This window comes from Mytilus galloprovincialis, chromosome 2 (assembly GCF_965363235.1).
Source record: "Mytilus galloprovincialis chromosome 2, xbMytGall1.hap1.1, whole genome shotgun sequence".
NCBI lineage: Eukaryota > Metazoa > Mollusca > Bivalvia > Mytilida > Mytilidae > Mytilus > Mytilus galloprovincialis.
The window spans coordinates 101,686,663-101,713,153 of NC_134839.1; the positions used below are offsets into that span (position 1 = coordinate 101,686,663).

General features: G+C 30.5%; 1 protein-coding gene across 4 annotated transcripts in view; it reads right to left on the bottom strand.

Moving 5' to 3' along the window:
• The window catches only part of LOC143065157 (parathyroid hormone/parathyroid hormone-related peptide receptor-like), a 39,280-nt gene extending 18,782 nt beyond the window's left edge, over positions 1–20,498 (bottom strand). For 3 of the 4 annotated variants that reach the window (XM_076238559.1, XM_076238557.1, XM_076238561.1), the window contains exons 1-2: positions 20,356–20,494; positions 1,909–2,123 (exon numbers count right to left, since the gene is read on the bottom strand). In XM_076238559.1, the coding sequence (XP_076094674.1) occupies positions 1,909–1,989 (81 nt within the window). In that variant the 5' untranslated portion in view covers positions 1,990–2,123; positions 20,356–20,494. Of the gene's footprint in view, positions 1–1,908; positions 2,124–20,355 lie in introns of all 4 variants that reach the window. The other variant, XM_076238560.1, reaches the window with a different exon arrangement.
• Positions 20,499–26,491: the final 5,993 nt, after the last annotated feature.

Below are 26,491 nucleotides of genomic sequence, written 5' to 3' on the forward strand. Positions count from 1 at the left end.
TAACACAATCGTTTCTATTATATACATTTTATATATGTGTAGACTAGGAATGAATTAAAGGTATATGTGTAGACTAGGAATGAATTAAAGATATATGTGTAGACTAGGAATGAATTAAAGATATATGTGTAGACACGGAATGAATTAAAGATATATGTAGACACGGAATGAATTAAAGATATATGTGTAGACACGGAATGAATTAAAGATATATGTGTAGACACGGAATGAATTAAAGATATATGTGTAGACACGGAATGAATTAAAGATATATGTGTAGACTAGGAATGAATTAAAGATGTATGTGTAGACTAGGAATGAATTAAAGAAACCTTTTTAACTAACAAACAGATCAAAGAAACCAGATATTCGAAAACTTTGTTTAGATTGACATCAAAAATAAACTTTAAAATTAAAATTTAAAAAAAAACGTGTAAATTAATAAGAAATCAAAAGTACAATTCACTTATTTGCATATAACTTGATAAGTCAATACCATTCATTATATTTACAATAGCAAGACATCTTACGATATGTGTTATGTGAAATTTGTGAATTCAGTTATGTTTCGATTTAATATGCCTTCACATTAAGTAATGTTGTATACACATGGATTATGTCATATCATTTCAATGTTGTTGCTTTCGTTTTTATATGCTTTTACTTACAGCATGACATTACCAAGAGTAAACAAAAATGATTGCATTGCGTGAGCAAGAAAATATCATTTATCATGTCAAAGTATTCCATTTTATCAGGTATTAGCCTGAACAAAGGAAGATATTAAGAGTAATATAACTGATTAAAATTGTTGATATGGTCGATTTTACTATTCTTGCTAGATAATGCCTTAGGAGTTCACGTCAGTTTGGCTTAGTATGAGCTTTGATACTATTGTTAAATTTGTGATTTTTCTTCACGCAACAAAACCATTCAATTTATATTACTTCAAAAATTTAATAGAAAGATTTAAAATTCCAAAAATAATTTTCATACTCATAAGTTGAGGACATTCAAACTAAAAACGTCTTTATTAAAAATAGTATCAAACACCAAAAGACAAACAGTATACAAACTCAAATTAGAGAACTCAAGACTTAGCAAAACGAACCCAACCCAAAGCCAAGGGTGATTGCATGTGCTCTTGAAGGGTGTGCGGAAACTGTTCCACTTTTGACATCCGTCGTATTGTTTAATTAAGTATAAACTAGGTGATAAATTTGAAATGTCACATTTGAGGGAAAGACGACGATCATGTGATTACAAAAACTAGAACGTATATGTAACTTTAAAAGATGTGAATTTTAGCGTTCCTAAAAAGCGCTTCGAACGCATGAAAATTTAAAAAAAAATATATAATGTAATATCTTAGTTTTTGTTGATGTGAAATCGTTATTTCTTGGAATGTAATATATAGCCCAAAAATGACAAATATGAAACAGTTGAAAGTAAAAAAAACTAATGGCATGATATACGAAAATAAATATGACAGATATATAGCATAGTGACCACAGTCAAATTGAGTAAATGATTTAGTAAGAATGCTGTTAACTCTAAATGTGTCTGAAATTTAAATGTGAAATGACTTTGCACTTTAAAAAAAAACTTTAATTTGTAAACAATATGTTTGTCGTGGACCAGAAGTATATCAGGTAGATCAACACGACGAAACAAATAACAGGCTAGAAAATGTTTTATTGGTATTCATCCTCGTGACAGTTTAGATATTAATGTAAAATATATTGAAAAGTTGAATGATATATTGATATACTCTCCCAACTGTATATGTTTTTCTTTATACTTTACCCATCATATCTGTACTGAATACAAATATGTCATTTTAATTTAAATTGAAAAATTAATTTAGACAAAAATTGTAGCCAAAATTGTAAAAATACTGATACTTACTTTTTGCTCATGACAAATCTTGCTTAATGCTGTTCCCATAAATTCCAAAAACAATACCAGCATCAACAATAAGTTCAACATGGTCAGTTATTTAGTTATCACTTACTAATAGTTTCAATATTTATCACAGATTAATCAAAGGTAAAATATAGTCCTTTCCAGAAATAATGACATTCATCCTGATGTCTTGCTCTGTCATACAGTCCTGTTACAATCTGGAATTAAAAATAATTGACATGTTATTTAGATGACTGAGACTACTTGGAAATGAATACAATTAACCAATTGGCTTCGTTTGCATATTGAGACACTTTATTAGTTTGATCGATACCAGCACTTACAGTCTTGCTAATGATGTTATGTATTACTTAGCTGCTACATTCCCAATTCAATTTTACCCTAAGTTTTTATTAAATAAGTCTAAAACAGATATTAAAAAAACCGAAGAGCTCGATATTAAGCAAAATAGCACTCAATGCTTTAAATTCTTAAATGAAGTCATTTAGTGCAGTAAATACAAAGTTTAACACGGTATTCTGATATTCACGTATTTACACCAAATTATAAACTCCAAGATTTAAATGCGTAAATTCAATGTCATATATATTTTATTCCCTGGTATCAACACTCTTTGTATTTGCCCTTAAGTATCCGCTTAAATTTTTGAGGTTATTTGTCGTTTTTTATATGTATTTTTATTTACAAAGTATACCATATGATTTGAAGTCAACTGAACCATTTAACAAAAAAATATAATGAATATTAAGTTGCAAAAAACATTTCGTAATTTTAATTTCAGGTCAATATACTTTTTATCTATTGTTTGCTTAAATACAAAATAACAAAGTTAGAAATAAGTTGAACTTACGAGTTCACAACCTTTTTTAAAAAATAAAATGTTGTATACGTCGCTGACAATTTCTTTCAACAAACTAAAACAAATATTTGATCGGCGCTTTCTTTTATGATTTCGATTTTGATTATCCGATTTTACGTCACATAAATATAGTGTTACAATTTTTGAAAACCATTGACACATTCTGAACAACATTGTCTATGAAGGTATTTTTGGATACCTAACTTTTTAGAATATAATTAGGTACAACGCAACTATAACATATAGATAAATGTATAACCCATAGAGTAATGAGATTAAAATGAAACTTGCATTTCAGCCTTTTAAAGAGATTTTTGTTTAACTTAAAGACAATTTCAAGTAAATATCAAAGGCTGATGAATATCTCCTTTAACAATACATGTTAAGTATTGCATCAAATACATGTACATTAGTGTAAAAAGCCCCAATCTTTCTAAATTTTGAAGGAAACTAGATATTCAAATGTTTAAATATAAAAATAACGAGATAAATACGTTGCTGGAATGGTGCTTCATAGAAATGGAAAGTTCACAACTGAGCAGCTTAAATATACAAGACAACTATAGTTTACCGAGGTTCAAATCTAATAAAATGCGTCGACAGGGATAACGTCCCCTAAGTATATAATCATACGTCATACGAATCAAAACTCAAAATATCTCAATTGAAACAGGATACTTGATACATTTACAGGTAAGACGACCATTCTGGTATCTGAACACCGCTAAACAAATGTTGTTAGGTATTTGAATACTTAGTCCGTAAAGATATGTGATATTGTGAAAAGGAAAAGATGTCGATTTAGTCCGTCTTTCCCGTATAACTAAGTACAGTTGTATCTTGTCAGTAGTATACCTTTTACAACCAAGTCGAAATTTTCAATTCTAGATTTCGAACATATATGAACATTTCAAATCGTCTTGGTAATATTTCCTGATAACCATGTTTCAGAAATACCAAACTAGAAAGTATAAAATGCCAGCAGTAAATAAAAAAAAAAAAACACTTAGTTTTACTGGTACAGTCCTTCACATATAGTTTGCTTAATAAGTTCTTCACTTAGTCAGACCTTATTTATACGAGAGATATCCAAACAAATGTCCATAAACATATATATATATAAATGTATTAAATATGGGGTTCCCCAAGGGTCCATTTTAGGTCCCCCTTTGTTTGTTTTATTCACAAATGACATGACTTTAGATACCATTGATATGTATGCTGATGATACAACACTTTATACATATGGAACTAATAAGGCAGAGATAGAAAGAAAACTAAATTACGATGCCAACACCATAAATAATTGGTGTCTGAACAATAGGATGGTTATAAATCCCTTAAAAACTACTTATATGTTGATTGGAACAAAAAAGAAACGGACTTTGCTAGGAAATGATATGAATATATGTATATGTATAAAAGATAGCCCAAACACACACGTTGAAATACAGAAACTTTTGGGTGTATATATTGACAAAAATTTGGACTGGAAATTTCAAATTGACTATGTATGTAAAAACTTAAGTTCTCGTATCGCACTGCTGTCTAGAAACATACCATGCTGAACAGACTTTTTTCGCCAGCTAACTTCGAACATTCATTTTATGATCGTCCAAATGCAAATGCTTTCCGTGAGCAAAGATCACTAGTCCCTCCAGAATCTAGTCAGCCCAACTGGTTCAGAGAACGTGAACTGATTATGAGGCTTTTGAATATATAATTTGTTAACAACATTGTAGTTTATAGATGTTATAGTGTACATATAAAATTTTGAGATACTCGGTACTTACCTACTCAAATATCATTTTTTAACTGTTTAATATTTTTCTCTTTTTCTGTTTGTTAAATTTTTACTACAGTACCCATATATATAATGAACGTTATAGATAAGTACCCAATACAAGAAATATTTTCTATCTGCACAGATAAATACGATGCAAGTAGCATCATATCTTTTCTTTTGAAGATCATGTGTATATAATCTAATTATTTGACCAAACATGTATTTGAAGTCTGAGTTTATTGAGTGTATATACCTGTATTTTTCACTTACATATATAATTATCATTATGCTAAATCTAGCCTGCTGCAATATTAATGGGTTTCGTATTGAAAAATTAAATGATATTGTAGCAGATAACAAATATGATATCTTTAGTATTGTAGAATCTTGAACATCTGGGGAGTCAAACATTTCTCTGCCTGGCTACTCACATATTACAGTTCATGCAACTAAAGCTAAGGGTAAGAGAGGTAGACGATCAGGAGGAATTATAGTATATTATAAAAAAGAACTTTCAACTTTAAATATCATAGATAAAGTTATATCTACTAAAGACTATATATGGATAAAATTAAATAAAACTCAACTGGGTTTACCCCATGACTTTTATATTTGCACTGTTTATATTAAACCAAGAATGGCTTCAGTTTCCCCTGATCATGATTCATTATTTGAAAATTTGAAAAACTCTATAGACAACTTCTCCCAAAAAGGGAAAGTTGTTTTAATGGGAGATTTTAATGCCCGGACTGGAGATTTGTTTGATTATATCGAACTAGACCACATTTCACATATAGATAATAATTATCTTCCAGCAAACTACACTGTAGATGACCCATTAACCATAAGAAAAAACATGGATACAATTGTAAATGAATAAGGCAAAAATATTGTTGATCTTTGTATTGATTCAAAAATGAGAATTCTTAATGGCAGACCGATGGGTGACTCCCTAGGTAACTTCACCTATTTTTGTCCAAATGGCAGAAGTAATATAGATTATGTTATTGTCAGTGAAGACAGTTTTCCTTTTCTACATGTACTTCCCCCTAATGAACTATCAGATCATTGCATTGTATGGTTTAGTCTGAAAACTTTAAATAATCTAAACAATAACTCCAAACAAGATTACAATTTTACTTTTCCAATCCCAGGAAAATTTTGTCTTGAAAATGGAAAAAATGAATACATATCTCTGCTAGAAAATGATGAAGAGAAAGATATTCAATCATTTCGCCTCCAAGTCAATGATCCAGAAAAAGATATTAATACTTTAACTGAACATTTAACTAATATCATGATTAAAGCTGCAAAGAAATCATTTAAATTCAAATTATTCAAAAAGAAGAAAAAGAAAAAGAAGCATAACTGGTATAATGGTAATTGCTTCATTATGAAAAAAGAGCTTCGCAATTTAGGCAAGAAAATGCAACAGTATCCAAATAATGCACATATACGAAGTAATTTTCATAGACTTCGCAAAGAATATAACAAATCTTTGAAATTAGCAAGACAAAAGTTTGTCAATGATTTAGTTACAAAACTTGATACTCTACATGAAAATAATCCCAAATTGTTTTGGGAAACTATTGATAAATTAAAAAATAAAACGGTAAAAACTAATCCAATTAGTATCTCTGATTGGCACAAATATATGAATGATTTATATGCAGCAGATAAACATGAAAACCCCAATTTTATACCTACAGCTCCAGATTTTTCAGATACAGGCCCTCTAGATTTTCCCTTTACTTGTGGAGAGGTCCGTAAAGGTATTCATAAGTTAAAAAACAATAAACAACCAGGCATTGATATGATTCCTAACGAATTTATAAAATATGGTAAAAATAAGTTATTACCTTCCTTTGTCAATTTATTTAATAGGATTTTGTCATCGGGTGTATTTCCAGATTGCTGGAATATCTCATGTACCACATTTATACATAAGAATGGTGATATTAATTGTTGTGATAATTACAGATGCGTAAGTCTTACAAGCTGCTTCGGAAAACTTTTCACTTCTTTATTACAAACTAGACTTAATGGATACCTAGATGATCATAATCTATATAACAAATTTCAAGCCGGATTCAGACCAGATTACCGTACAACTGATCATATATTTACAATAAAGACAATACTAAACAAATATATCTTTAAAAACAAAAAACAGATATATGCCTGTTTTGTAGATTTTTCCAAGGCATTTGATTCAATTTGGCATGATGGATGATTTGAAAAACTTTTAAAACTGGGAGTAAAAGGACATTTTTTCCAATTACTTCACCATATGTATAATAATGCAAAATTTGTTGTAAAAAAAGATAACACTATTACTGAGCCATCTAAATTAGGAAAAGGTGTGCAACAAGGCGATGGCTTAAGCCCCCTCTTCTTTAATATATATGTCAATGACATTGATTCAATTTTCCCCCAAGAATCATGTTTTCCGGTGCAGCTTATAGACACTAGAATGAATTGCTTATTATATGCTGATGATTTACTATTACTATCTGAAAGCAAAGAAGGTCTTCAATCCTGTTTAAATTCTCTAAAAACATACTGTGATAAATGGAAGCTGAATGTCAATTTAAATAAAACAAAAATTATGATCTTCAGTAAAGGTAAAAAACATTTCAAAAAATTTAATTTTTTTTATAATAACAAAGAAATTGAAATTGTTGAGAAATATAAATATCTGGGTATTATCATTTACTTTAATGGAAATTTTAAACATGCTGCAGAACACTTATACAAACAAAGCCTAAAGGCACTTTTTTCTCTGCACTCTAAGACATTTGGATTCAATACTATAGATCATAAACTAAAATTAAAACTTTTTGATACTCTTATAAAACCCATAAGTACTTATGGATCTGAAATATGGATTAGTGACTACAATATAAAAGACTCAAATATTGATAAATTACCTTTTGAAAAAATTCATATGGAAATTTTAAACATGCTGCAGAACACTTATACAAACAAAGCCTAAAGGCACTTTTTTCTCTGCACTCTAAGACATTTGGATTCAATACTATAGATCATAAACTAAAATTAAAACTTTTTGATACTCTTATAAAACCCATAAGTACTTATGGATCTGAAATATGGATTAGTGACTACAATATAAAAGACTCAAATATTGATAAATTACCTTTTGAAAAAATTCATAATAAATTTTGTAAAAAATATTTTAGGAGTTCACAAGAGAAGTTCAAATATGGCAATAAAGTGTGAATTAGGAAGACAACCTACTTTGAATCATATACTAATCCTAGCCCTTAAATATTATGATCGACTTAAACAGCTTCCATCTGACAGATTGCTTAGTGAAACATATAAATTAGATCATTCATTATATACTGATGGACACAGATCTTGGCACAAATTTATCTCGAACTCTATTGAAAAATATAATTTAACAGACAATAATCTCAATTTAAAGAACTTAAAGGAAAATATTAATAACCAACATTCTAATAACACTTTGCATAATCTAGAAAAATTACGTTCAATTGAACAAGACAATAAATTACATTTCTACGCCAATATTTATTCAGAAGAATTTAAATTGCAAAACTATCTATCTTATAAATGTTCTCCTAATATAACAAGATCTTACAAAATTAAGAATTAGTTCCCACCCTCTTTTGATTGAAAAGGGTAGATATTTCAGACCAAAAATTAAGAGAGAAAACAGAATATGCTTGAACTGCAATCAAATAGAGGATGAAAAACATTTCCTATTTATTGCAAAAAATTTGAAAGTTATAGAAAACAACTATTTAATAAACTAAATTTTAATTCACAAGATCTGTGCCCTGAAAAAGTTATGAAAACCATTATTAGTTTACTTAACCCACAAAATATTGATTTATCCCTCGCCGGGATTCGAACCCATGCTACTGTGATATCGTGACACCAAATCGCCTGTCTAGCGGGACGGCTGCAGTGCAGGCGATTTGGTGTCACGATATCACAGTAGCATGGGTTCGAATCCGGCGAGGGAAGAACCAAAAATTTGCGAAAGCAAATTTACAGGTCTAACATTGTTGGGTTGATGTTTAGACGAGTTGTATATACATTATGTACACAGCCATGTATCACCATCATTGATGGCGATCCGATGGATACATCTGTTGTAGGGTTGTCACTGACTCAGACGTACTTATGAATATAATTATTTTCTGTGACTGTATCTTACATTAATTTGTAGGATCCTTTACTATATATAATTTAGCTGATCTGTAACAATAATATCTTCATGCCTTATATATCATGTACTGTAGTACGCCGCTAGATTAAAACTGACGTGGAAAGGTAACACATGGCCAGCGAAAGCTCTTTTTTTTGAGAGCCCAGGTGGTCGTGTGGTCTAGCGGGACGGCTGCAGTGCAGGCGATTTGGTGTCACGATATCACAGTAGCATAGGTTCGAATCCCGGCGAGGGAAGAACCAAAAATTTGCGAAAGCAAATTTACAGATCTAACATTGTTGGGTTGATGTTTAGAAGAGTTGTATATACATTATGTACACAGCCATGTATCACCATCATTGATGGCGATCCGATGGATACATCTGTTGTAGGGTTGTCACTGACTCAGACGTACTTATATATATATATAACGTACTTATATATATATATATATATATATATATATATATATATATATATATATATATATATATATATATATATATATAAGCGAGTCTAAATTGAAAACTACGTTCAAACCTTTTTTTATACGTGTGCATGTAAAACAAATTTCGTTGATCGAAACGGTATTTGGAAGGCCATATAAAAAGTACCCTAATTTTTTGAAAAAGTACCCTCAGTTTTAGATAGACTCTTGAATTTTAAGAGTCAATATAGGTTGAACGGATCATATAAACTGGAGGGAAAATATGATACAAGCCCAAACAAAAAAATAAAAACGAGTCTAAATTGAAAACTACGTTCAAACCTATGATTGCGTTGGATAAAAACCGCAATTTTTATACGTGTGCATGTAAAACAAATTTCGTTGTAGAAGGGTCTAAAAACAGCACAAACAACATTTTCCAAAAGACCAAAAAAAGTGAAAAAGTATGTTTAAACGAAAACGCATTTGACTAACAACTGATGGTCTTTAACCCTGCTGACTGCCATTGGCGATTGCCAAATAAAATTGATCACAAGATGTAACAAAATGGATCTTAATATACATTTAATACTAAACAGAAAAAAATTAACTTGGGGCCACGATGTAATGCCACAAACATATGGTGTCAATTTTTAGTACACCAGATCCGGATATATATATATATTATATATATATGAATTCATTTTTCTCTTGTTCTACAGACAATTTATAGTTAGCATGAATAGTGCATTTACATAATATGTTAGAAACTGTAAGCTTTGTAATATTTGTACTGTTTGTTCTTTGTGAGGGCCTCAAGGCAGATTAGCGAAAGCTAATTGAGTCACCCTCTTTAAATAAAGTCATAACTTACTTACCTATTAACTTATATTTACAATGATGCGTGAACTAAACAGACATAATAAATAAAATAGTCCAAATATGGGTACAGCAGTCATCATCGTGTAACAATTTTAAAGGGGTGGCCTCCAAAAGTACACTCTGTGTTTTATGTTCGGCAATATTGAAGCAGCAATATTAGAATGATGTCCGAAACGCAAGCGTCGATTACCAGAAAAGAAAATCATAATTTACGTTAGCTGATTCAGCTAGCTTGACTCGTGGAGAAGTTGTTTTAAGCGTTTACCTAAGTCACATGATAAATATCACAACAATAGCTAATTCACGTTTACTTGTAAACTTTATAAATTTCTAAAAGTTAGCTTTGATATAAAATTGATATATTAAGCCTGCAAATGTATCAGATTCTATTTATATTTAAATGGTTCATTTCATTCGTTAAAATAATGACATTTTTTTGACGCCCTGCGCAAGTAATTACATTATCCAGCCAATATATTTACGACAAATGCAGAGTGTTGTGATTTGATAGTCATCTTAGGAATGTTTATATTTTCAAAATTGTACAAATAGCAACGTTGAAAATGAGAACCCAAGTATTTTTGTCATCTTAAAGTATTACTGTTAACTGTCCTCTATTTGTTTCTTTGAAGTAATAACAAGTACAAAAACCTTACATTGTTTTATCAAGGACTCAAATGATCGTATGTTATTCGACTACTAGAATCTATGTGTCGTACATACTAAACAAGATTGGCAAATTATATTAAATAAAATATATGTTTGTTTTCTTTTACCTTTTAATTAGTTTTGTTTTTTGAAATTTTATACTTCAAAAATATACATTTCTACTGTTGCGAGTATTTTTATTGTGTTTTAAACCGCTTTAGAATAAATTGTATATAAATTAAGACTTTTTCAATTCTGACACATCCGTTTCATTTTACATAGCCTATGCAAACAAGTATTTCATTTCACAATAGAGATGTTACTTATGAACAATAAACATATACTTTAATAGAGTAATATACATTAAGCATAAATGATTCTATGAATTTATTAAAACTTTAAAAGACCTAATAAATAAAAGAAGATGTGGTGTATACGTAAATGATATAGCAAGCAAATGAAGAAAACAAAACACATTCATAGGGAAACATAGCCTTTAAACAATATGTAATGCCTATATAATGTATTAAGCTCTAAATAAAGGCAACAGTATTATACCGCTGTTCAAAACTCATAAATCCATGGACAAAAAACAAAATCGAGGTAACAAACTAAAACTGGGGGAAACTCATTAAATATAAGAGAACAACGACACAGCATTAAAATGTCACACACACACACACACACACACACAAACACAGAACCGGACTAAGCATTAGACAAAATCCTTTGAGAATAACAAATATAACATCAAAACCAAATACATGAATTTGGGATAGATAAGTACCGTGACACGTCTTATAGTAATGTGAATTCACACTCAAAAAAAAAGAGAAAACAAACGACACAACGGAAACACAACGTTAACATGTAACACACACAGAAACGAACTATAATATAACAATGACCATATTCCTGACTTGGTACAGGACATTTTTAAAGGAAAAAATGGTGGGTTGAACCTGGTTTTGTGGCATGCCAAACCTCCCTCTTTTATGGCCATGTGAACTATAACATTAAAATGACAACACAACATTACAGAACTACAATATAAATAAATAGAACACAATTGACAAAGAAACACACGAATAATAGCTAACAAAAGGCAACAAGTTTAAAAAAATTTAATACGCCAGAAGTGTATTTTGTCCACACAAGAGTCACCAGTGACGTCCAGAAACAAAAGTTTGAAAGCCGAAACAAGTACAAAGTTGAACAGCATCGAGGACCATAAGTTCAAAAAAGCCGTGCCAAAAACGGCCAGGGTTTTCTGTTAGGTACCAGAACACCCCTATTATTTAGAACAATTTATACTTTTGCAAACAGTAAATTTTATAAAATGCCTATACAAAAAATGTAAATGATAAAACTGAAGTATTAGCTTTTTACAGGAAACAACCGAAATACATTACATAACCCGACAAAATGCAACACATCCAAATAAGTTTAATCCTCAACGCCAAGTGACGTCATATTAGAAATTGTAAAAAATTACGTCACATTTGAATTTGAAAACAGATCACCAAAAAATGAAAAATGACGTCACATATGAATGAATAAGATAGAATCAGGATTGATTTAAGATTATATTTGAACCAAATACTGATATTACATTTAATAACAATGCACATTTCAATACTTATTAATAGCAAACTAAGGTAGTAATTAACTGTATTATATAGCAATGTAACATTAAACATTTAAACTAAATACGTGAATTTGGGATAGATAAGTACGGTAAAACGTCTTATGGTAATGCGAATTCACACTCAGCAAAACAGTCACAATCGGGAATAAGTCACGTTTTGTAATTAAAAGATAAGACGACGTAACGACAAACCACATCCTACCATGAAGTAAAAATGTCCTTACCTAGTTTGGTCAAAGACACCTCGTATGGATCCACCAATTGGTGATGGTGTCCATAAAATTTACGGAGTGTCAATTTTAATCTGTCCTCCTCATAACTTTGTTGGAGGAGTTTCTGCGTAAGGAGCACACTCCTGTATATGAAGTCCGTATAGTGTGAACAAGCACGGGAATAACGTATCAATTGTGATATGTAAACACCATACGAAGGGGCAGAGGGTATGTTACTGCTGAGAAACGGGAAATTGATAATTGGGAAGTTGAAATCGTCCCGTTTATCATAGATTTTCGTGTGGAGTCGTCCATCTGCGTCAATATTGAGGAAACGATCAAGGTATGAAGCAGTCCTTCTAGTATCGGTAGTATCCTTAAACAGTTTGCAGTCTATAATAGTTGTGAATAAAAAAACAGAAACAATCGACGAGTATTCATTAGTATAATTCTACTTCGGCTTTTTAACTTGTTATTAGAGTGTCACTGGTCTTTAGTATATATACGAAACGCGCGTCTGGCTAATATACAAAATTTCAAACCTGGTATCTATGATGAGTGTATTCCAAATATGTGACAAACATTAAGATATGACATAATACAACAACTGGCGAGATTTCTGGTTAGTGAAAACCAATTGAGATTGTAAAGGGTTCAAATATTGTGTTTCATCTCATCTCTTTAACCTCTTTGGTTTTGATCAGAACAAATACTGAGAAAAAGAAAACAAAGGGCATTTTTTTTATTTTTCTGAAATACGCATATTATTATCAGAATTAAAGAGCATCACGTAGAAGATTTTATCTTTTATGTAGTTTTCATTTTCCCTTCTCGGTGCATTTTGTTTTATAATCATGATAAAATAAGATTAAAAGTCTTGAACGCAGAATTGAACTTAAATGACTGACAATATATATCCTTGAAGAAGGCATACATTACAGGAATATAGTATTGATATTCAAAGCAACTTCAATTAAAAAGGAAGAACTAACAGTAATTACTGTACTTGAACTGTTGAAGTTTATTATATATTTATTTCATTATATATACTTTTCACTTACATTGGTTTATGCATCCTAATATTGTAATGGTACTAAAGACTGTTTTCACTTATCTCATTTTCTGAAAAATTTTAAAAACTTTTTTTATATTTAGATATAAGCATATCACGCATATGCATTGCAAGATATACGTGCATCCATTGTTATATTTTAAAGTTTTCTTCCTAAAAATTATGTAACCCTTTAAATCTTGAACGTTTAATTTACATCTGATATTACCTTAATTATAAAGTGAGAGGCGGAAGATACATGAAGACATCCAACCAACAATCGAAACTAAACATGAAAAAAAGCCCAACACACAAACAAAAATGCACCAAAAGAAAAACACATTATTGAAAACTAAAGACTGAGCAAACACGAACCGCACCATAGGACCATATTTGTTATCATCTGTGAAACGGGTCATCCAACTCGTGATGGCGTCCATAAATCTTATGTTTACTAAAGCTGACCGGTAATGTACGGAGAATGTTATTCAACGTAAAATAAAGGTAGAGCAGCAGCATTCGTCGTGTTCAAAATAAAAATATTCTGCATTTGTTACTGATAATACTTTAATATCGGACGTAAAACGAAGTTGAACCTGTTTTGGCTATATTTTGAGATTTTGTTTGTTTGAGGAACTTTTACACTACAACATGTATCATGGTCTTGAATATTTGGTTTACAACTTGTATGTCTTAATTGAATGACTATTTCGTTAATGTTGTTCTTACAGTTAAATCGTATGTAGGTTTCTTTCCTTTTGAATGGAAAAAGTAATTTTAATGAAAAAATACGCATTCAAGATTTAACAAAAGTAAAATTGTATTCTCATTTTACAATTAACAAAGTGTTGTCATTCCTCAACATGAAAATGACTTTTGCAAAATTAAATTTCAGTTATTAACCTTTTATATTGATCCTTTTGTAACAGTACTTTATCTCAAGGTATTAATGTTGAATGTTTAATTTATATCAAGTACTTCTTTCTGTATTTTTATAAAAGAAGTTACCTGACATATAATTTGAGTCTTTTATTTACATATTTCCTCACTTCAATGTTAATAAATATTTACATATAAATTCATATCAATATAAGGACCAGTTGACATAAGATGACCTTTTTGAAATGTCAGTGAATCAATGCTATTTTAAGATTGTATTTTATTTCCGATGATATTGTTTAAAAATAATAATACTGACTTTCGTATATTAGAATGCAAACAAACATCACACGGATACTAAGAAAAAAAATGCATAGTTCAACACTCCAACAATTAAGGCTGCACACACATGTATAGCTAAAACTCGTTCAAGTGCATTTCGACAGGAAAAGAATGCCGAAATGTTTACCACTAATAGGAAATGGGATAATGTATGTGGTTGTTTTCTGTAGAATAGTTGGCGAAGTAGAGATAAGTATATGCATACTTAAAAATATTAAATTAGGAACATAAGTTTGTGTATTAATAATTTGTTCAAGGAAATCCAATATTACCTAATTAGTTATCAAAGGTACCAGGATTATAATTTAGTACGCCAGACGCGCGTTTCGTCTACATAAGACTCACCAGTGACGCTCATATCATAATATATCAAATAATATTTCATAATTTTTTTGCCTAGATATGACTGCAAATAAAAAAGTTATCATACATATTCTCCTAGCTTGACTGAGGTACAAGGTGAAAAAAAAAATAAGTTTCACATTTATTGAGAAACAATGGCAACAAACAATGACGAAATTTGTAGCATTTGTAAACATTCTTGTTCAAATTATGTTTTGAATTGGCAGTTTGTGCAAACGCAAAGAAAATGTTGGTGAGATTATATCAATAGTTATGACAAAGCTCCTTTAGAAATTATTTTGATATTGACGGAAAACTGCATAACTATTTTTATTTTTGTATTGTTTTCACAGTACTTCTATGTAATTTGATCCTCCGACGCTTACAATAGGACTTCTATGTCATTTGAGCCTCAGACGCTTACATTAGGACTTCTATGTCATTAGAGCCTCAGACGCTTACATTAGGACTTCTATGTCATTTGAGCCTCAGACGCTTACATTAGGACTTCTATGTCATTAGAGCCTCAGACGCTTACATTAGGACTTCTATGTCATTTGAGCCTCAGACGCTTACATTAGGACTTCTATGTCATTAGAGCCTCAGACGCTTACATTAGTACTTCTATGTCATTAGAGCCTCAGACGCTTACATTACAACTTCTATGTCATTTGAGCCTCAGACGCTTACATTAGGACTTCTTTGTCATATGAGCCTCAGACGCTTACATTAGGACTTTTATGTCATTTGAGCCTCAGACGCTTACATTAGGACTTCTATGTCATTTGAGCCTCAGACGCTTACATTAGGACTTCTATGTCAGTTGATCCTCAGACGCTTACATTAGGACTTCTATGTACGATTTCTCAATCATTTATTATTCTTTACTCTTATTTGCAGTCCATTTGTTACAAGTATTACACAATGAATTAAAAAATTCAAAACACACAACAATTGCTATGGATTATGGTTATAGACATTTTACCTATTATGTCTGTTTGTTTTGTTAATACATCGTTGTCAATATAATGGAACATTTCGACTGCCATACAAGTGAACGGTTTTGATAGCTATTAAAGCAGGTTCAATCCACCGTTTTCTACATTATAAATTGCCTGAACTAAGTCAGGAATATTACGGTTGTAATCCATTGTTTTGATATGTTTTAGCTTTTGATTTGGCCATATGAAAACGGGTTTTCCGTTTTCAATTTTCCTTGGAGATCGTATTTTCTTATTTTACATTTTTAAGAATTATGTATAGTCCGACGGTTAATGAAGTTCATACAATCAGTCTTATAATGAAAATTAGAAGAGGTGAATTAATACTCTTGCAAGAACCAGGTTTCTACAAAATTTATTGCAACAAATTATGAAATTACTAAAATTCGTAGTATCTTTTAAACAATATCAACAACTCGTTTGATGATATGTTGTTTGCATTTTTTATCAGCTAAAAGATTTTAAAAATGAATCTTAGCTGAATGATCAACGATGTTGTTTTCATATTAGTTATAACAACCTGCAATCATTACATCAAATTATGCTGAAAACCACTGAAAAGATATATGAACATATACATAGAATCATAAAATCCTGCTATCTATAAAAAAAATATAATGCGTTACATTTGTTTATTTGTGTGTGCAATTGATAAGATTATGTAATAATTCTGTTTGAACTTTCATAATTCAGTGTGATTAAACTACACCTGATCGAACATGAAACATATGCATGTGCAAGTATAAGGTTTCCTTGTTAATCGTTAAATATAGTATATAAGATATTTTAAGCCGAATGCCCGAAAGGTATGAGGGGGAAATAAAAATTCAGAATACTGTCATTGAACAATTCCAAGCAGAAAATATGTCTTAAAAATTTGTCAGATATCTAGAGCAGTCATAATTCTGATAGAAAGTTATTGCACAATACCTGATATGCCTAATCTGTTTTTTATAACGATAGATTTTTTTCTCGTCAGCATTTTAAAGTAGTAGAAAATTTAAGCTCGCATGGATATCTCCAAATAGACTAAATAGTTTAGTCTTAGTTGCATGATTTTTTTATTAGTTGTTAGTGGCTTTGAACTAGCTGTCAGATAACTGCGAGTACACCTAAGATCTGTTCATTGGGTCTTTTTGTGTCGGGATGTATAAGTACCGGGCCACGTCCACTTGTATTTTTGTCCTTCTGATGAGTTAAGCCTTTTTCAACTGATTTTTATAGTTCGTTCTTATGTTGTACTGTTATACCACTCTCCCAGGTTAGGGGGAGGGTTGGAATCCTGCAAACATGTTTAACCCCGCCACATTATTTATGTATGTGCCTGTCCCAAGTCAGGAGCCTGTAATTCAGTGGTTGTAGTTTGTTTATGTGTTACATATTTATTTTTCGTTCATTTTTTTGTATATAAATAAGGCCGTTAGTTTTCTCGTTTGAATTGTTTTACATTGTCTTATCGGGGCCTTTTATAGCTGACTTTGCGGTATGGGATTTGCTCATTGTTGAAGGCCGTACGGTGACCTATAGTTGTTAATTTCGGTGTCATTTTGGTCTTTTGTGGATAGTTGTCTCATTGGCAATCATACAACATCTTCTTTTTTATATATAGCACGATTATTATCATCTTCATGAAAAAGTCATCCAAATCTACAGTCATAAAATTAGAAATTTCAAAAATAAAGCAAAACATTTAAGGGATACCTTTTCTGTCCCAGATAAAAGATAAAATACAAAATAATTGATTTGTACCTGACCATCGATTTAAATATATTTATCACTACGTAGTTAATCGTTCAAATGAATGTCATTTACAAATTGAACACTATTCCCTTTTTAAATCATAAATGAATTGCACAATTCAAAACAATGTGTCTAGAAAGCGAATTAGTGATTGCAGATTTCGCTATTTATCTTTGAATTAACGATATGAATTGAAAAAGGAAAGAAATCGATGTACTTAAAGTTTAACTGAATAATTAAATGATATTACAGAATATTTGTTAAACTCTTATAAGTAACACATGTTTAAAAAAGGGTGTTTGATGCATGTAAATACCCTATGACAGTTTCTAAAGGGTTGAAGGATTTTAATTGACCTGACATTCTTTTAAACAATGTATTTCATTTATTTAAAAAAAAATTTAAATATTAAACGTTCAATTTCATTTTCTCTGAATCATTAAACCTCGATAAGAATACTGACTCATGTTTTTAAAAGAACGTAACCAAAATCGAACAGTACAACGCCTTACGCTACAATAACGAATACTAAGGAACACAAACATAAATACAAACAAAAAAGCAATGATTATAAAATAGTAATAATAAAAGCAAGCTCACGTTATTTAACCTGCTGAAATCAAGTAGTTCTACACTCTGATATTAGTGACGGTATATCATAACATATTATCATACCATAAAATCATTAACAGTACACTTAAAGGTCTCTGTTCCAACTGTTTGTTTATATTATTCCCGTATTAATAAATGCATATGCATTCTTTTTTATATTGCAAGGACATATAGGATGCAAAATAGTTTGACTTATTAAAATTAATAATTTGAAAAATAAAAACAAATAAAAAGATGCATGAATCATTGATTTGAAAAAAACTCAAAATGAACATATAGTTCGCTTTAAATTAGGTATGCAATTTGAAAAACTGCTTCTTAAATTTTCATATAAAAGACAAAAGAGAATAGACTAGGTTTTTTTGTATGGATAAAGAAGTGATTTCTTGATTATTTGAAATCAAATTTCGAAACTAAGTTTACTTCTATTTTCAAATGGAAAATCAAATTCGTATGCAAACACTGTTTATTTGTTCAAGTGTATTTCAAAAACCAAAATTAAAATGTAGTTTTCTTAGTTCATTTTTGTGTACTTTTCATAATTTGAAATAAATAATTAAATGTATCACGAAGAAACAAAGTGTTCCAGATTCGTACTAAATTGTGGAACACATTATTATATCTATAGTATACATTGTAGAGACAACAAAAAACGTCGTGACGAGTATAAGATTCATGAAAATATCTAAAAGTCAATGGTGTCAGGTCAAATCCGTTGAATCAAAATTCTTTTAAGAAAAGTTTTGATTATAAACATTTCTGTCGGATGAAACTAGACATATTCCTCCAGAATATCTGTATATTAATCCCACAAATTTGTGGTAATATTCTGTTCAAAGCATCAAACGTATCGCCAAACACCTCAAAAGCTAACTAAACCTTAAAACATACGTATTTAGAAGATAAATAGATGCAATACTGTTGTCAAGTCATTAAAGATGGCAATTTTTTAAAAACTAAATATTGATTCACTCATAAAATAAACACAATTATTCTGAACCCAGCTGTTGGCATAAAACAGGTTGTTTTTTGTTCGTTTAATTTATGATGATATGAAACTGAACACCTAACGGAAGGGCTTGTGCTTGATTTTCATATAAGGAAAACATACATTTTCAATCACTTTAATTGAGGTCTTGCGCTGGCATGTCATTAGCTGCTAGTAGTTCATTATTAACCCATGATAATCATTGTCATTTTGCTTAGTTTCGTCTGTTACCAATTCGAAAATCAGACCCAGACTTCTTTTAAACCAAGTTTTACTCTGCGTATTGCTGTGTGTTTAGTGATACGTCAATTTCGCTGAATCAGTTTAAATTATTGTTTAGGGGCTACCTGGGCCCGCTTTCGGGTGAGCCACGTTAAAGACCTATTTATGGATTAGCCTTATTTCTTATTGTCACGTTCTAATTTTCTTTTTTCAATTCTATTTTAAGCAGGGAAATTTTAATAGATCTAAGAATAAGCCTTTTATCATAAAGATGTGCCTCTGTTTTCACGTGTAAGATTTACAAATGAGGATACCTTAATATTTGTAAGGACGCTTTAAATCATGCATACTCTATTCAGCTTACACATTATTAATAGCAACAATGTATTAATTACAATCGGATTTGCGTAAGATAATATAATATTTCATAATGACATTCATTAAGGAAACAAGTGACCGTATATAAATCTTAAGTATGAAAAAGTCAGGGAATCAAAAAATATTTTTTATCATGTATACCAGACATAATATATCAATGACCTAGATAGTTAATATTAAGTTTAAAATGTTAGTTTAAAGATAAAGTACTCACCTTTACTGTTGATGAGTTATTGTTGTTTATTTTTTCCTTGTCATACGTAAAAATCTATCATCTATTAAACATCCGTGTTTCAGATATGTATTTTCACTTCCCTTAAAATCAAAGTAAAATCAAAGTTTTGCACTAGATCATAATTGTTGTTGTTTGATATTAATTACAGTACATTAATATGGATCGGTCATGCCTGGGGTAAAATTACATCCGATTCAAACATCTGGATGTAAACAATGAAGTTGAATATCAGTAGAAATTGTACAGGGACGTGTTATTTAACGATTCCTTTAACTATAATACATCATCATCCAAGATTTTATATATATTCAACGAGAGTAGTACAAGTAGAAGCTAAGAGTAATTCATGACATTACATAAGTCGTATTACATGGCTTTGTGCTCTATAACTGTCCTAATCATTCACTTGGTTATATAAAATATATGTTAAAGTTTTATTGCAGACTCAATATCATATTCCAGGACATCTTCATAATGTTGAGAAATAGTAGCGAAAAGTACGTCGAGATCAAACAAAGCAGAATTCCCTAATAGAATAAATCAACGAGTTAGACAACTAGATTTTGTGGATAATAAGATTTGCACGTTTGTATTGGACGGGATTTTGAAATGTTGGTTTAATTTGTAATAAAATATTTTGAAAGGACAAAAAATTGTCTTGTCACTACTTATATTTGCCTAGCCTTCCGTTTAACCTACTATAAAGGATAATCAAATATTTAAGTTCTCGTTCATTAGACCTTCATCTATCAATTACACCTTTTGGTAGATTAACACCATTCTTTGATTTCCCTTGTCACCTGAAACCTCGCTTTAGAAATAGTCTGATTGAAAATTAACAACACGGAGCATAAGAGGTTATTTATTAACACATTCATCAAAAGTCTTTTGTTAAAATGTGTAAAATATTAAAAAGTTAAATAAAAAACATATTTTATATTTGAACTTTAAGAAAAAAATATATATCTCATCATTTTCGAAATAAATGTTCCGTTGTTCAAGTTTGCAAGTTACCTGGTTGTATTTGACGTTGGTAACACAGTGGATTAAAGGAGTATTGTGTTAGCATATACTATATTATGATTACCTCCATTCTAAAAACTCAATATTTGATTGGTTTAATCCAACATCCAAACATGTGTTGTGATGACAGTTGAGTTATGGATAAATAATAAAAAAAAACAATTCTAAAAGAAAGACCACAAGTGGGTACCATTTAATTACCCATAAACGAAATCCTGCATTTGGTTTAATATTATATGGATAAGAAAGAAGATTAGAGTATTGATCTTTTCAATTTAAAAAAAACTATCTATATACAAATAAAAAAAATAATAACAAGACCATTGAACAAATAGTGGCAATGGTAATGTCCTTTCACAATATCATTGGTAGAGCAGATCCGCTTTATTCTGATGACATGGCTGAAGATATTTCTCTGTTTGTCGTGTTTTGGATGCCAACTCAGTGTTAAGTAGGATCAAGAAATGCACGAAAAAACATTTACTGTGGATTCATTATTATTCGTTGGATACCAATTTTCGTCGATTTTGTGGGTACAGGTAAACCACGAAACTAAAGAACAACGAATAACAAATTTCCTATAGGCTTGTCTGCAGTACTATAATTTCATTTTGATTCTTGATCATTGATATCTTACAGCTATATAGAATAGATTGCGCAAAAAGAATCAACTACTTTAAAGTTGTCATATCTCTAATTGAAGCAGACCACGACTTCTCCAGAAAACACGCTATGAGAATGTTGGTTTATTCTATTATCATTGATTTGCAGTTAAGCATAAAAAAAATACGGTCATAAAATCTTTGTCTAATTTTTAAAGATATCTAAGGACCAATGATGATCTATATTACTGTAACAAGTTTTACTGTAAACATTAAAAGTATTTTTTCTGGTTATTATATTTGTTCTTTTTCGCTGTGTAAATATTTATTAACATGACCTTCAATTACAGATTAAACATATTAATTACTCAACGCAACATTTTAATTTGCGCATAACGGTGTGATAGTATATTTACTTTTGTTTGAAGTGTGACTAATTATTTGAACAAATTGTCAGACGAGAGTTTTGCTTCACTGTTGGGATAATTACGCCGAGATTTCAAATTGGTTATAATAATGATTGAATCACTTTTTGTGCTGACATGAATTGTCATTGATATGGTTATATTTATAAATTTACTGTGTACAATTTTTGATTTTTTTTTTAAACTAAAGCTTTTCTACCTCAGGCATAGATTACCTTAGCTGTATTTGGCAAGACTTTTAGGAATTTCGGTTCTCAGTACTCTACAACTTCGTAATTTATTTGGCCTTTTTAACTTTTTTGTATTCGAGCGTCACTGATGAGTCTTTTGTAGACAAAACGCGCGTCTGGCGTAGATACTAAATTTAGTCCTGGTATCTATGATTAGTTTATTTTGATCTACATTTGTACTTATTTTATTGCTTCATTCATTTGACTGTTTCATGCGTCAATTTTCAAATGACATATAATATATTTGATAACAGAAACACATTGTGTAAGTACAACTGTTTCCAGAGGGAATATCAACAAAGGTTTTTGAAGGACAGCCAGTTTAAATCTGTTTACGTATAACACAAACAATTTCTATGCGTAGAGTTTTAAGAGGATTGAACTCAATTTAAGTAGTCCAACTGATTTTGCGCATCAATTATACAGCCGGAATGGTTACCCTTCTTTAACACAATAAAGAATTTCAAGTAGGAATATTTTTAGCCGTTCAAATAATTTATTATAGTTTTTGATTTATTTATTAGATTTAATTAAACAAAAATGTAAGCTTCCCATCTGTTGCATATTCTATAGAACTTGTTTAAGTTTAAGTAACAATTTACAAGGCTTACTTCGTCTCATTGTTAGACGTATACATCGAATTTGACATAAGCGGTTATCTCAGTTCCAGAATCATAGACAAACGAGACGTAATTAATTTTAAAATTATGAGTTTTCCCCCAATTTTTAGTAAATAAACTCATCATAGATACCAGGATTGAAACTTTGTATTTGCTCAAGACGAGTGTTTCGTCTTAAAAAAAACCATCAGGATTCATTCATTGTCCAAGAGCTTTCAACTGCTCTTCAGTCTTTATAAAAGTCACCAGTTTCTTAACAGGAAGTTGATGAACCAAGGTTTTGTTAAAGGCGTCTCATCAGTTTTCTAAAAAAAAAAAAGTTCCATTAGAACAGCGCGCGGTATACTACTGTTGCCCTTTTTCATCTAAAGATACCAAAACCTTGTTCATAAATATTCTATACATTATTCAACTAAAAATGATACATGATGGTTTTAAGTATGGATTCTAGGTACTGACGTTGTAACATCTTGGTTACGTGTTATAGTGTTCTTTTATTCGTTTTTGTAAAAATTTAACCCTTACTGTTTAGTATAGTTTTGGTAATATTATGTTGGCTTAGCTCAGTTTTAATACAGTACATATACGCCATTGTGTTATTGTGCTATGATATTTTTTGTATTCGTGTCTTTCATTTTTGCTTAGGTACTTGTCTACATGACATTTTGTTTTTCTTTGTTGACTTATTTGTTTACTTTTATAGGGATTCAGATTATAACAAAATGTTGACTGTTGTAACCCTATATTTTACTTTTATTGAAATGCCTGTACCAACTCAGAAATAAGACAGCTGTTTTCCATCAATGTAATGTGTTAAAGCTTTTGGTTTGCCGTATGATAATGAATGTTGCGATTTGAAATTTCCTTTGGGTTTGGTACCACGCAAATTTACATCTCCACTCTTTTCCTGTGAAATTTCACCTCGGAGACCTTCCCTTAACGTGTCAGATTAAATATGTAGGTCTTGAATGCTTTGTTTTATTTTTCCATTTCATTCACTACATGATTTTAAAGGCATAGCTACAAGAACGTATCAAAGGGCTTTCCACGGAATCTCATAAACTAACCTGACATGTTTAAAATAAAAGATGTCAAATATCAAACCGATAACTAAACCTGATACAAATTGACAAGTCAATTACAGAATACGAGATACGAGCGAGCAAACAAACCAAGAAACAACACAACATAGACAACTAAAGACTTCACAACATTAACAACACTAATCCCACCAAAATTACAAAAACATCTTTGAAAAGAAAAAAACTGTTCACGGCAATCATGTAAAAATAATCTGTCAGTGAACTTCTAACGGTAGGGAGATTAAATATGCTATAGATTTGAAAGTGATCACATCTTACATTGAACAAATAGATCCTGACAATCGGTTTAACCTTTAAAGCGGCATATACACAGGAAGTAAATAATGACTGTCAACCGAATTTTTTTGGTAAAACTATATTGAGAAGTTTAATATTTAGGTACACGGTGACTAGACAAATGTAAACCTTAAACCTTCTACTATAATTTGTATAATTTGTCTTCATCTAGTAGACATGTATGAAATGAATCCTCCTTTTCGTGAAAGTTTATTTTGTTCAGTACTATAGGACATCATTTAATTATGTGTCTCCTTCAATTTTTTGTCTGTACCAAATCTGTTTTGATTACAAGGTTTTCGTGTTTATTTTCAAAAATCATCTTTTGTAATTTGTCATATTTCACATTTGATTTTAAACTTTCTATCTGATATTTAGTTTATAACCATTTACGTTATAGTACATACAATCATTTATAGATAAACAAATAAAACGCTTGTGTGACAAAAAAATCAACAATAATTTGAAACTAAAGAAAGTGTTTACCTTTAATTCTAATTACATCAGTCGACAGGTGTGCATATACTCCAATAATAATTTTAAAAAAGGTACATACATTATGTTTGCAATGAGATATTTATCCTCGATTGTCGTAGTGCTTCCGGTGTTGAGAAAGTACGAAGTAATACCGTTACGTTTCCCGTATTTACCGCCGTGGTAAATATTGCACGCAAAGTAAACACAACGCAAAGTACATAATTATACAACTTACTTAGTTTATTCCATATATTTATGGTGCCATAACCATTAGATAAGACGGACAGCAAGCTAAAAGCAGTCAGAGCTGGTAACAAAAATGCAATAAAGACACTTTTACGAAAAGCGGAAGATGCTTCAAACTTTGACAATGAAGAAAGTGCTGAACATTGATTCAAAAACACAAAACTATTAGTGCATTGGACAAAGATATAATTAATTCTTTAAAGGAGGAGGACATAAAAAAAATCGTAATGCAAATGAGTACAAATTCTTTTTGAACACCAAAATACGACATATACGGAAAACATTCACAAACAAAATATGTACTAATATCCTACAGCATGATCACGCATTACCTTCTCACGCTTTGCAAACATTAATCAACACAGTTCTATTCCGTACACAACACACATGTATCCCATACAGCAACCTAGCAACAAAAATTACCATTTGCCGAAACTTACGCTACCCATCATTTGGGACTTTTTTTAATCTTCCGTAGATTACAATGTAACACTCACAGACTTACAGAAATTTAGTTATTAAAAATCCTAGCTTGTTAATGATGCTGCAAGAACTATTGACGTGTTACCGCTCACAAATTCAAATTACATGGAAGCTAAAAATCTTTAAAGGAGCGCTTTGGACAATCGCATTAGAGTACAAATGCTTATATGCAAGCTATGATAGAACTTATAGCACCACAAAACAACCTACTCAGTGTACATGGTTATTACGACAAGTTAGAGAGGCATATATAAGAGGTCTTATACCGCTCTGGAGAATCGTATGGTGCATTACTTATTCCGATAATACTGAACAAGCTTCTGCCAGAAATACGACAACACTTAGCCTGTGAAAACGTTTCCGATAATAGGGAGTTGAGTGATTTGAGACGTGTAATTTTGAAAGAAATCACTATAATTGAACCTGGACAACACTTGTTTTCGTTTATGGATTCAATGCAGCCTATCACAATGTCCGCATCGTGTTTGACAAGCGCTAACAAAAAAACCGACTTAAGTGAGATACATTCGATAACCGTGAGAGACAAACACCAAATATTCGACAAATACTATGCATATTCTGCCAGAATTTACATGACCCTGCAAAAGGCTGAATAATAATTGCAACAGT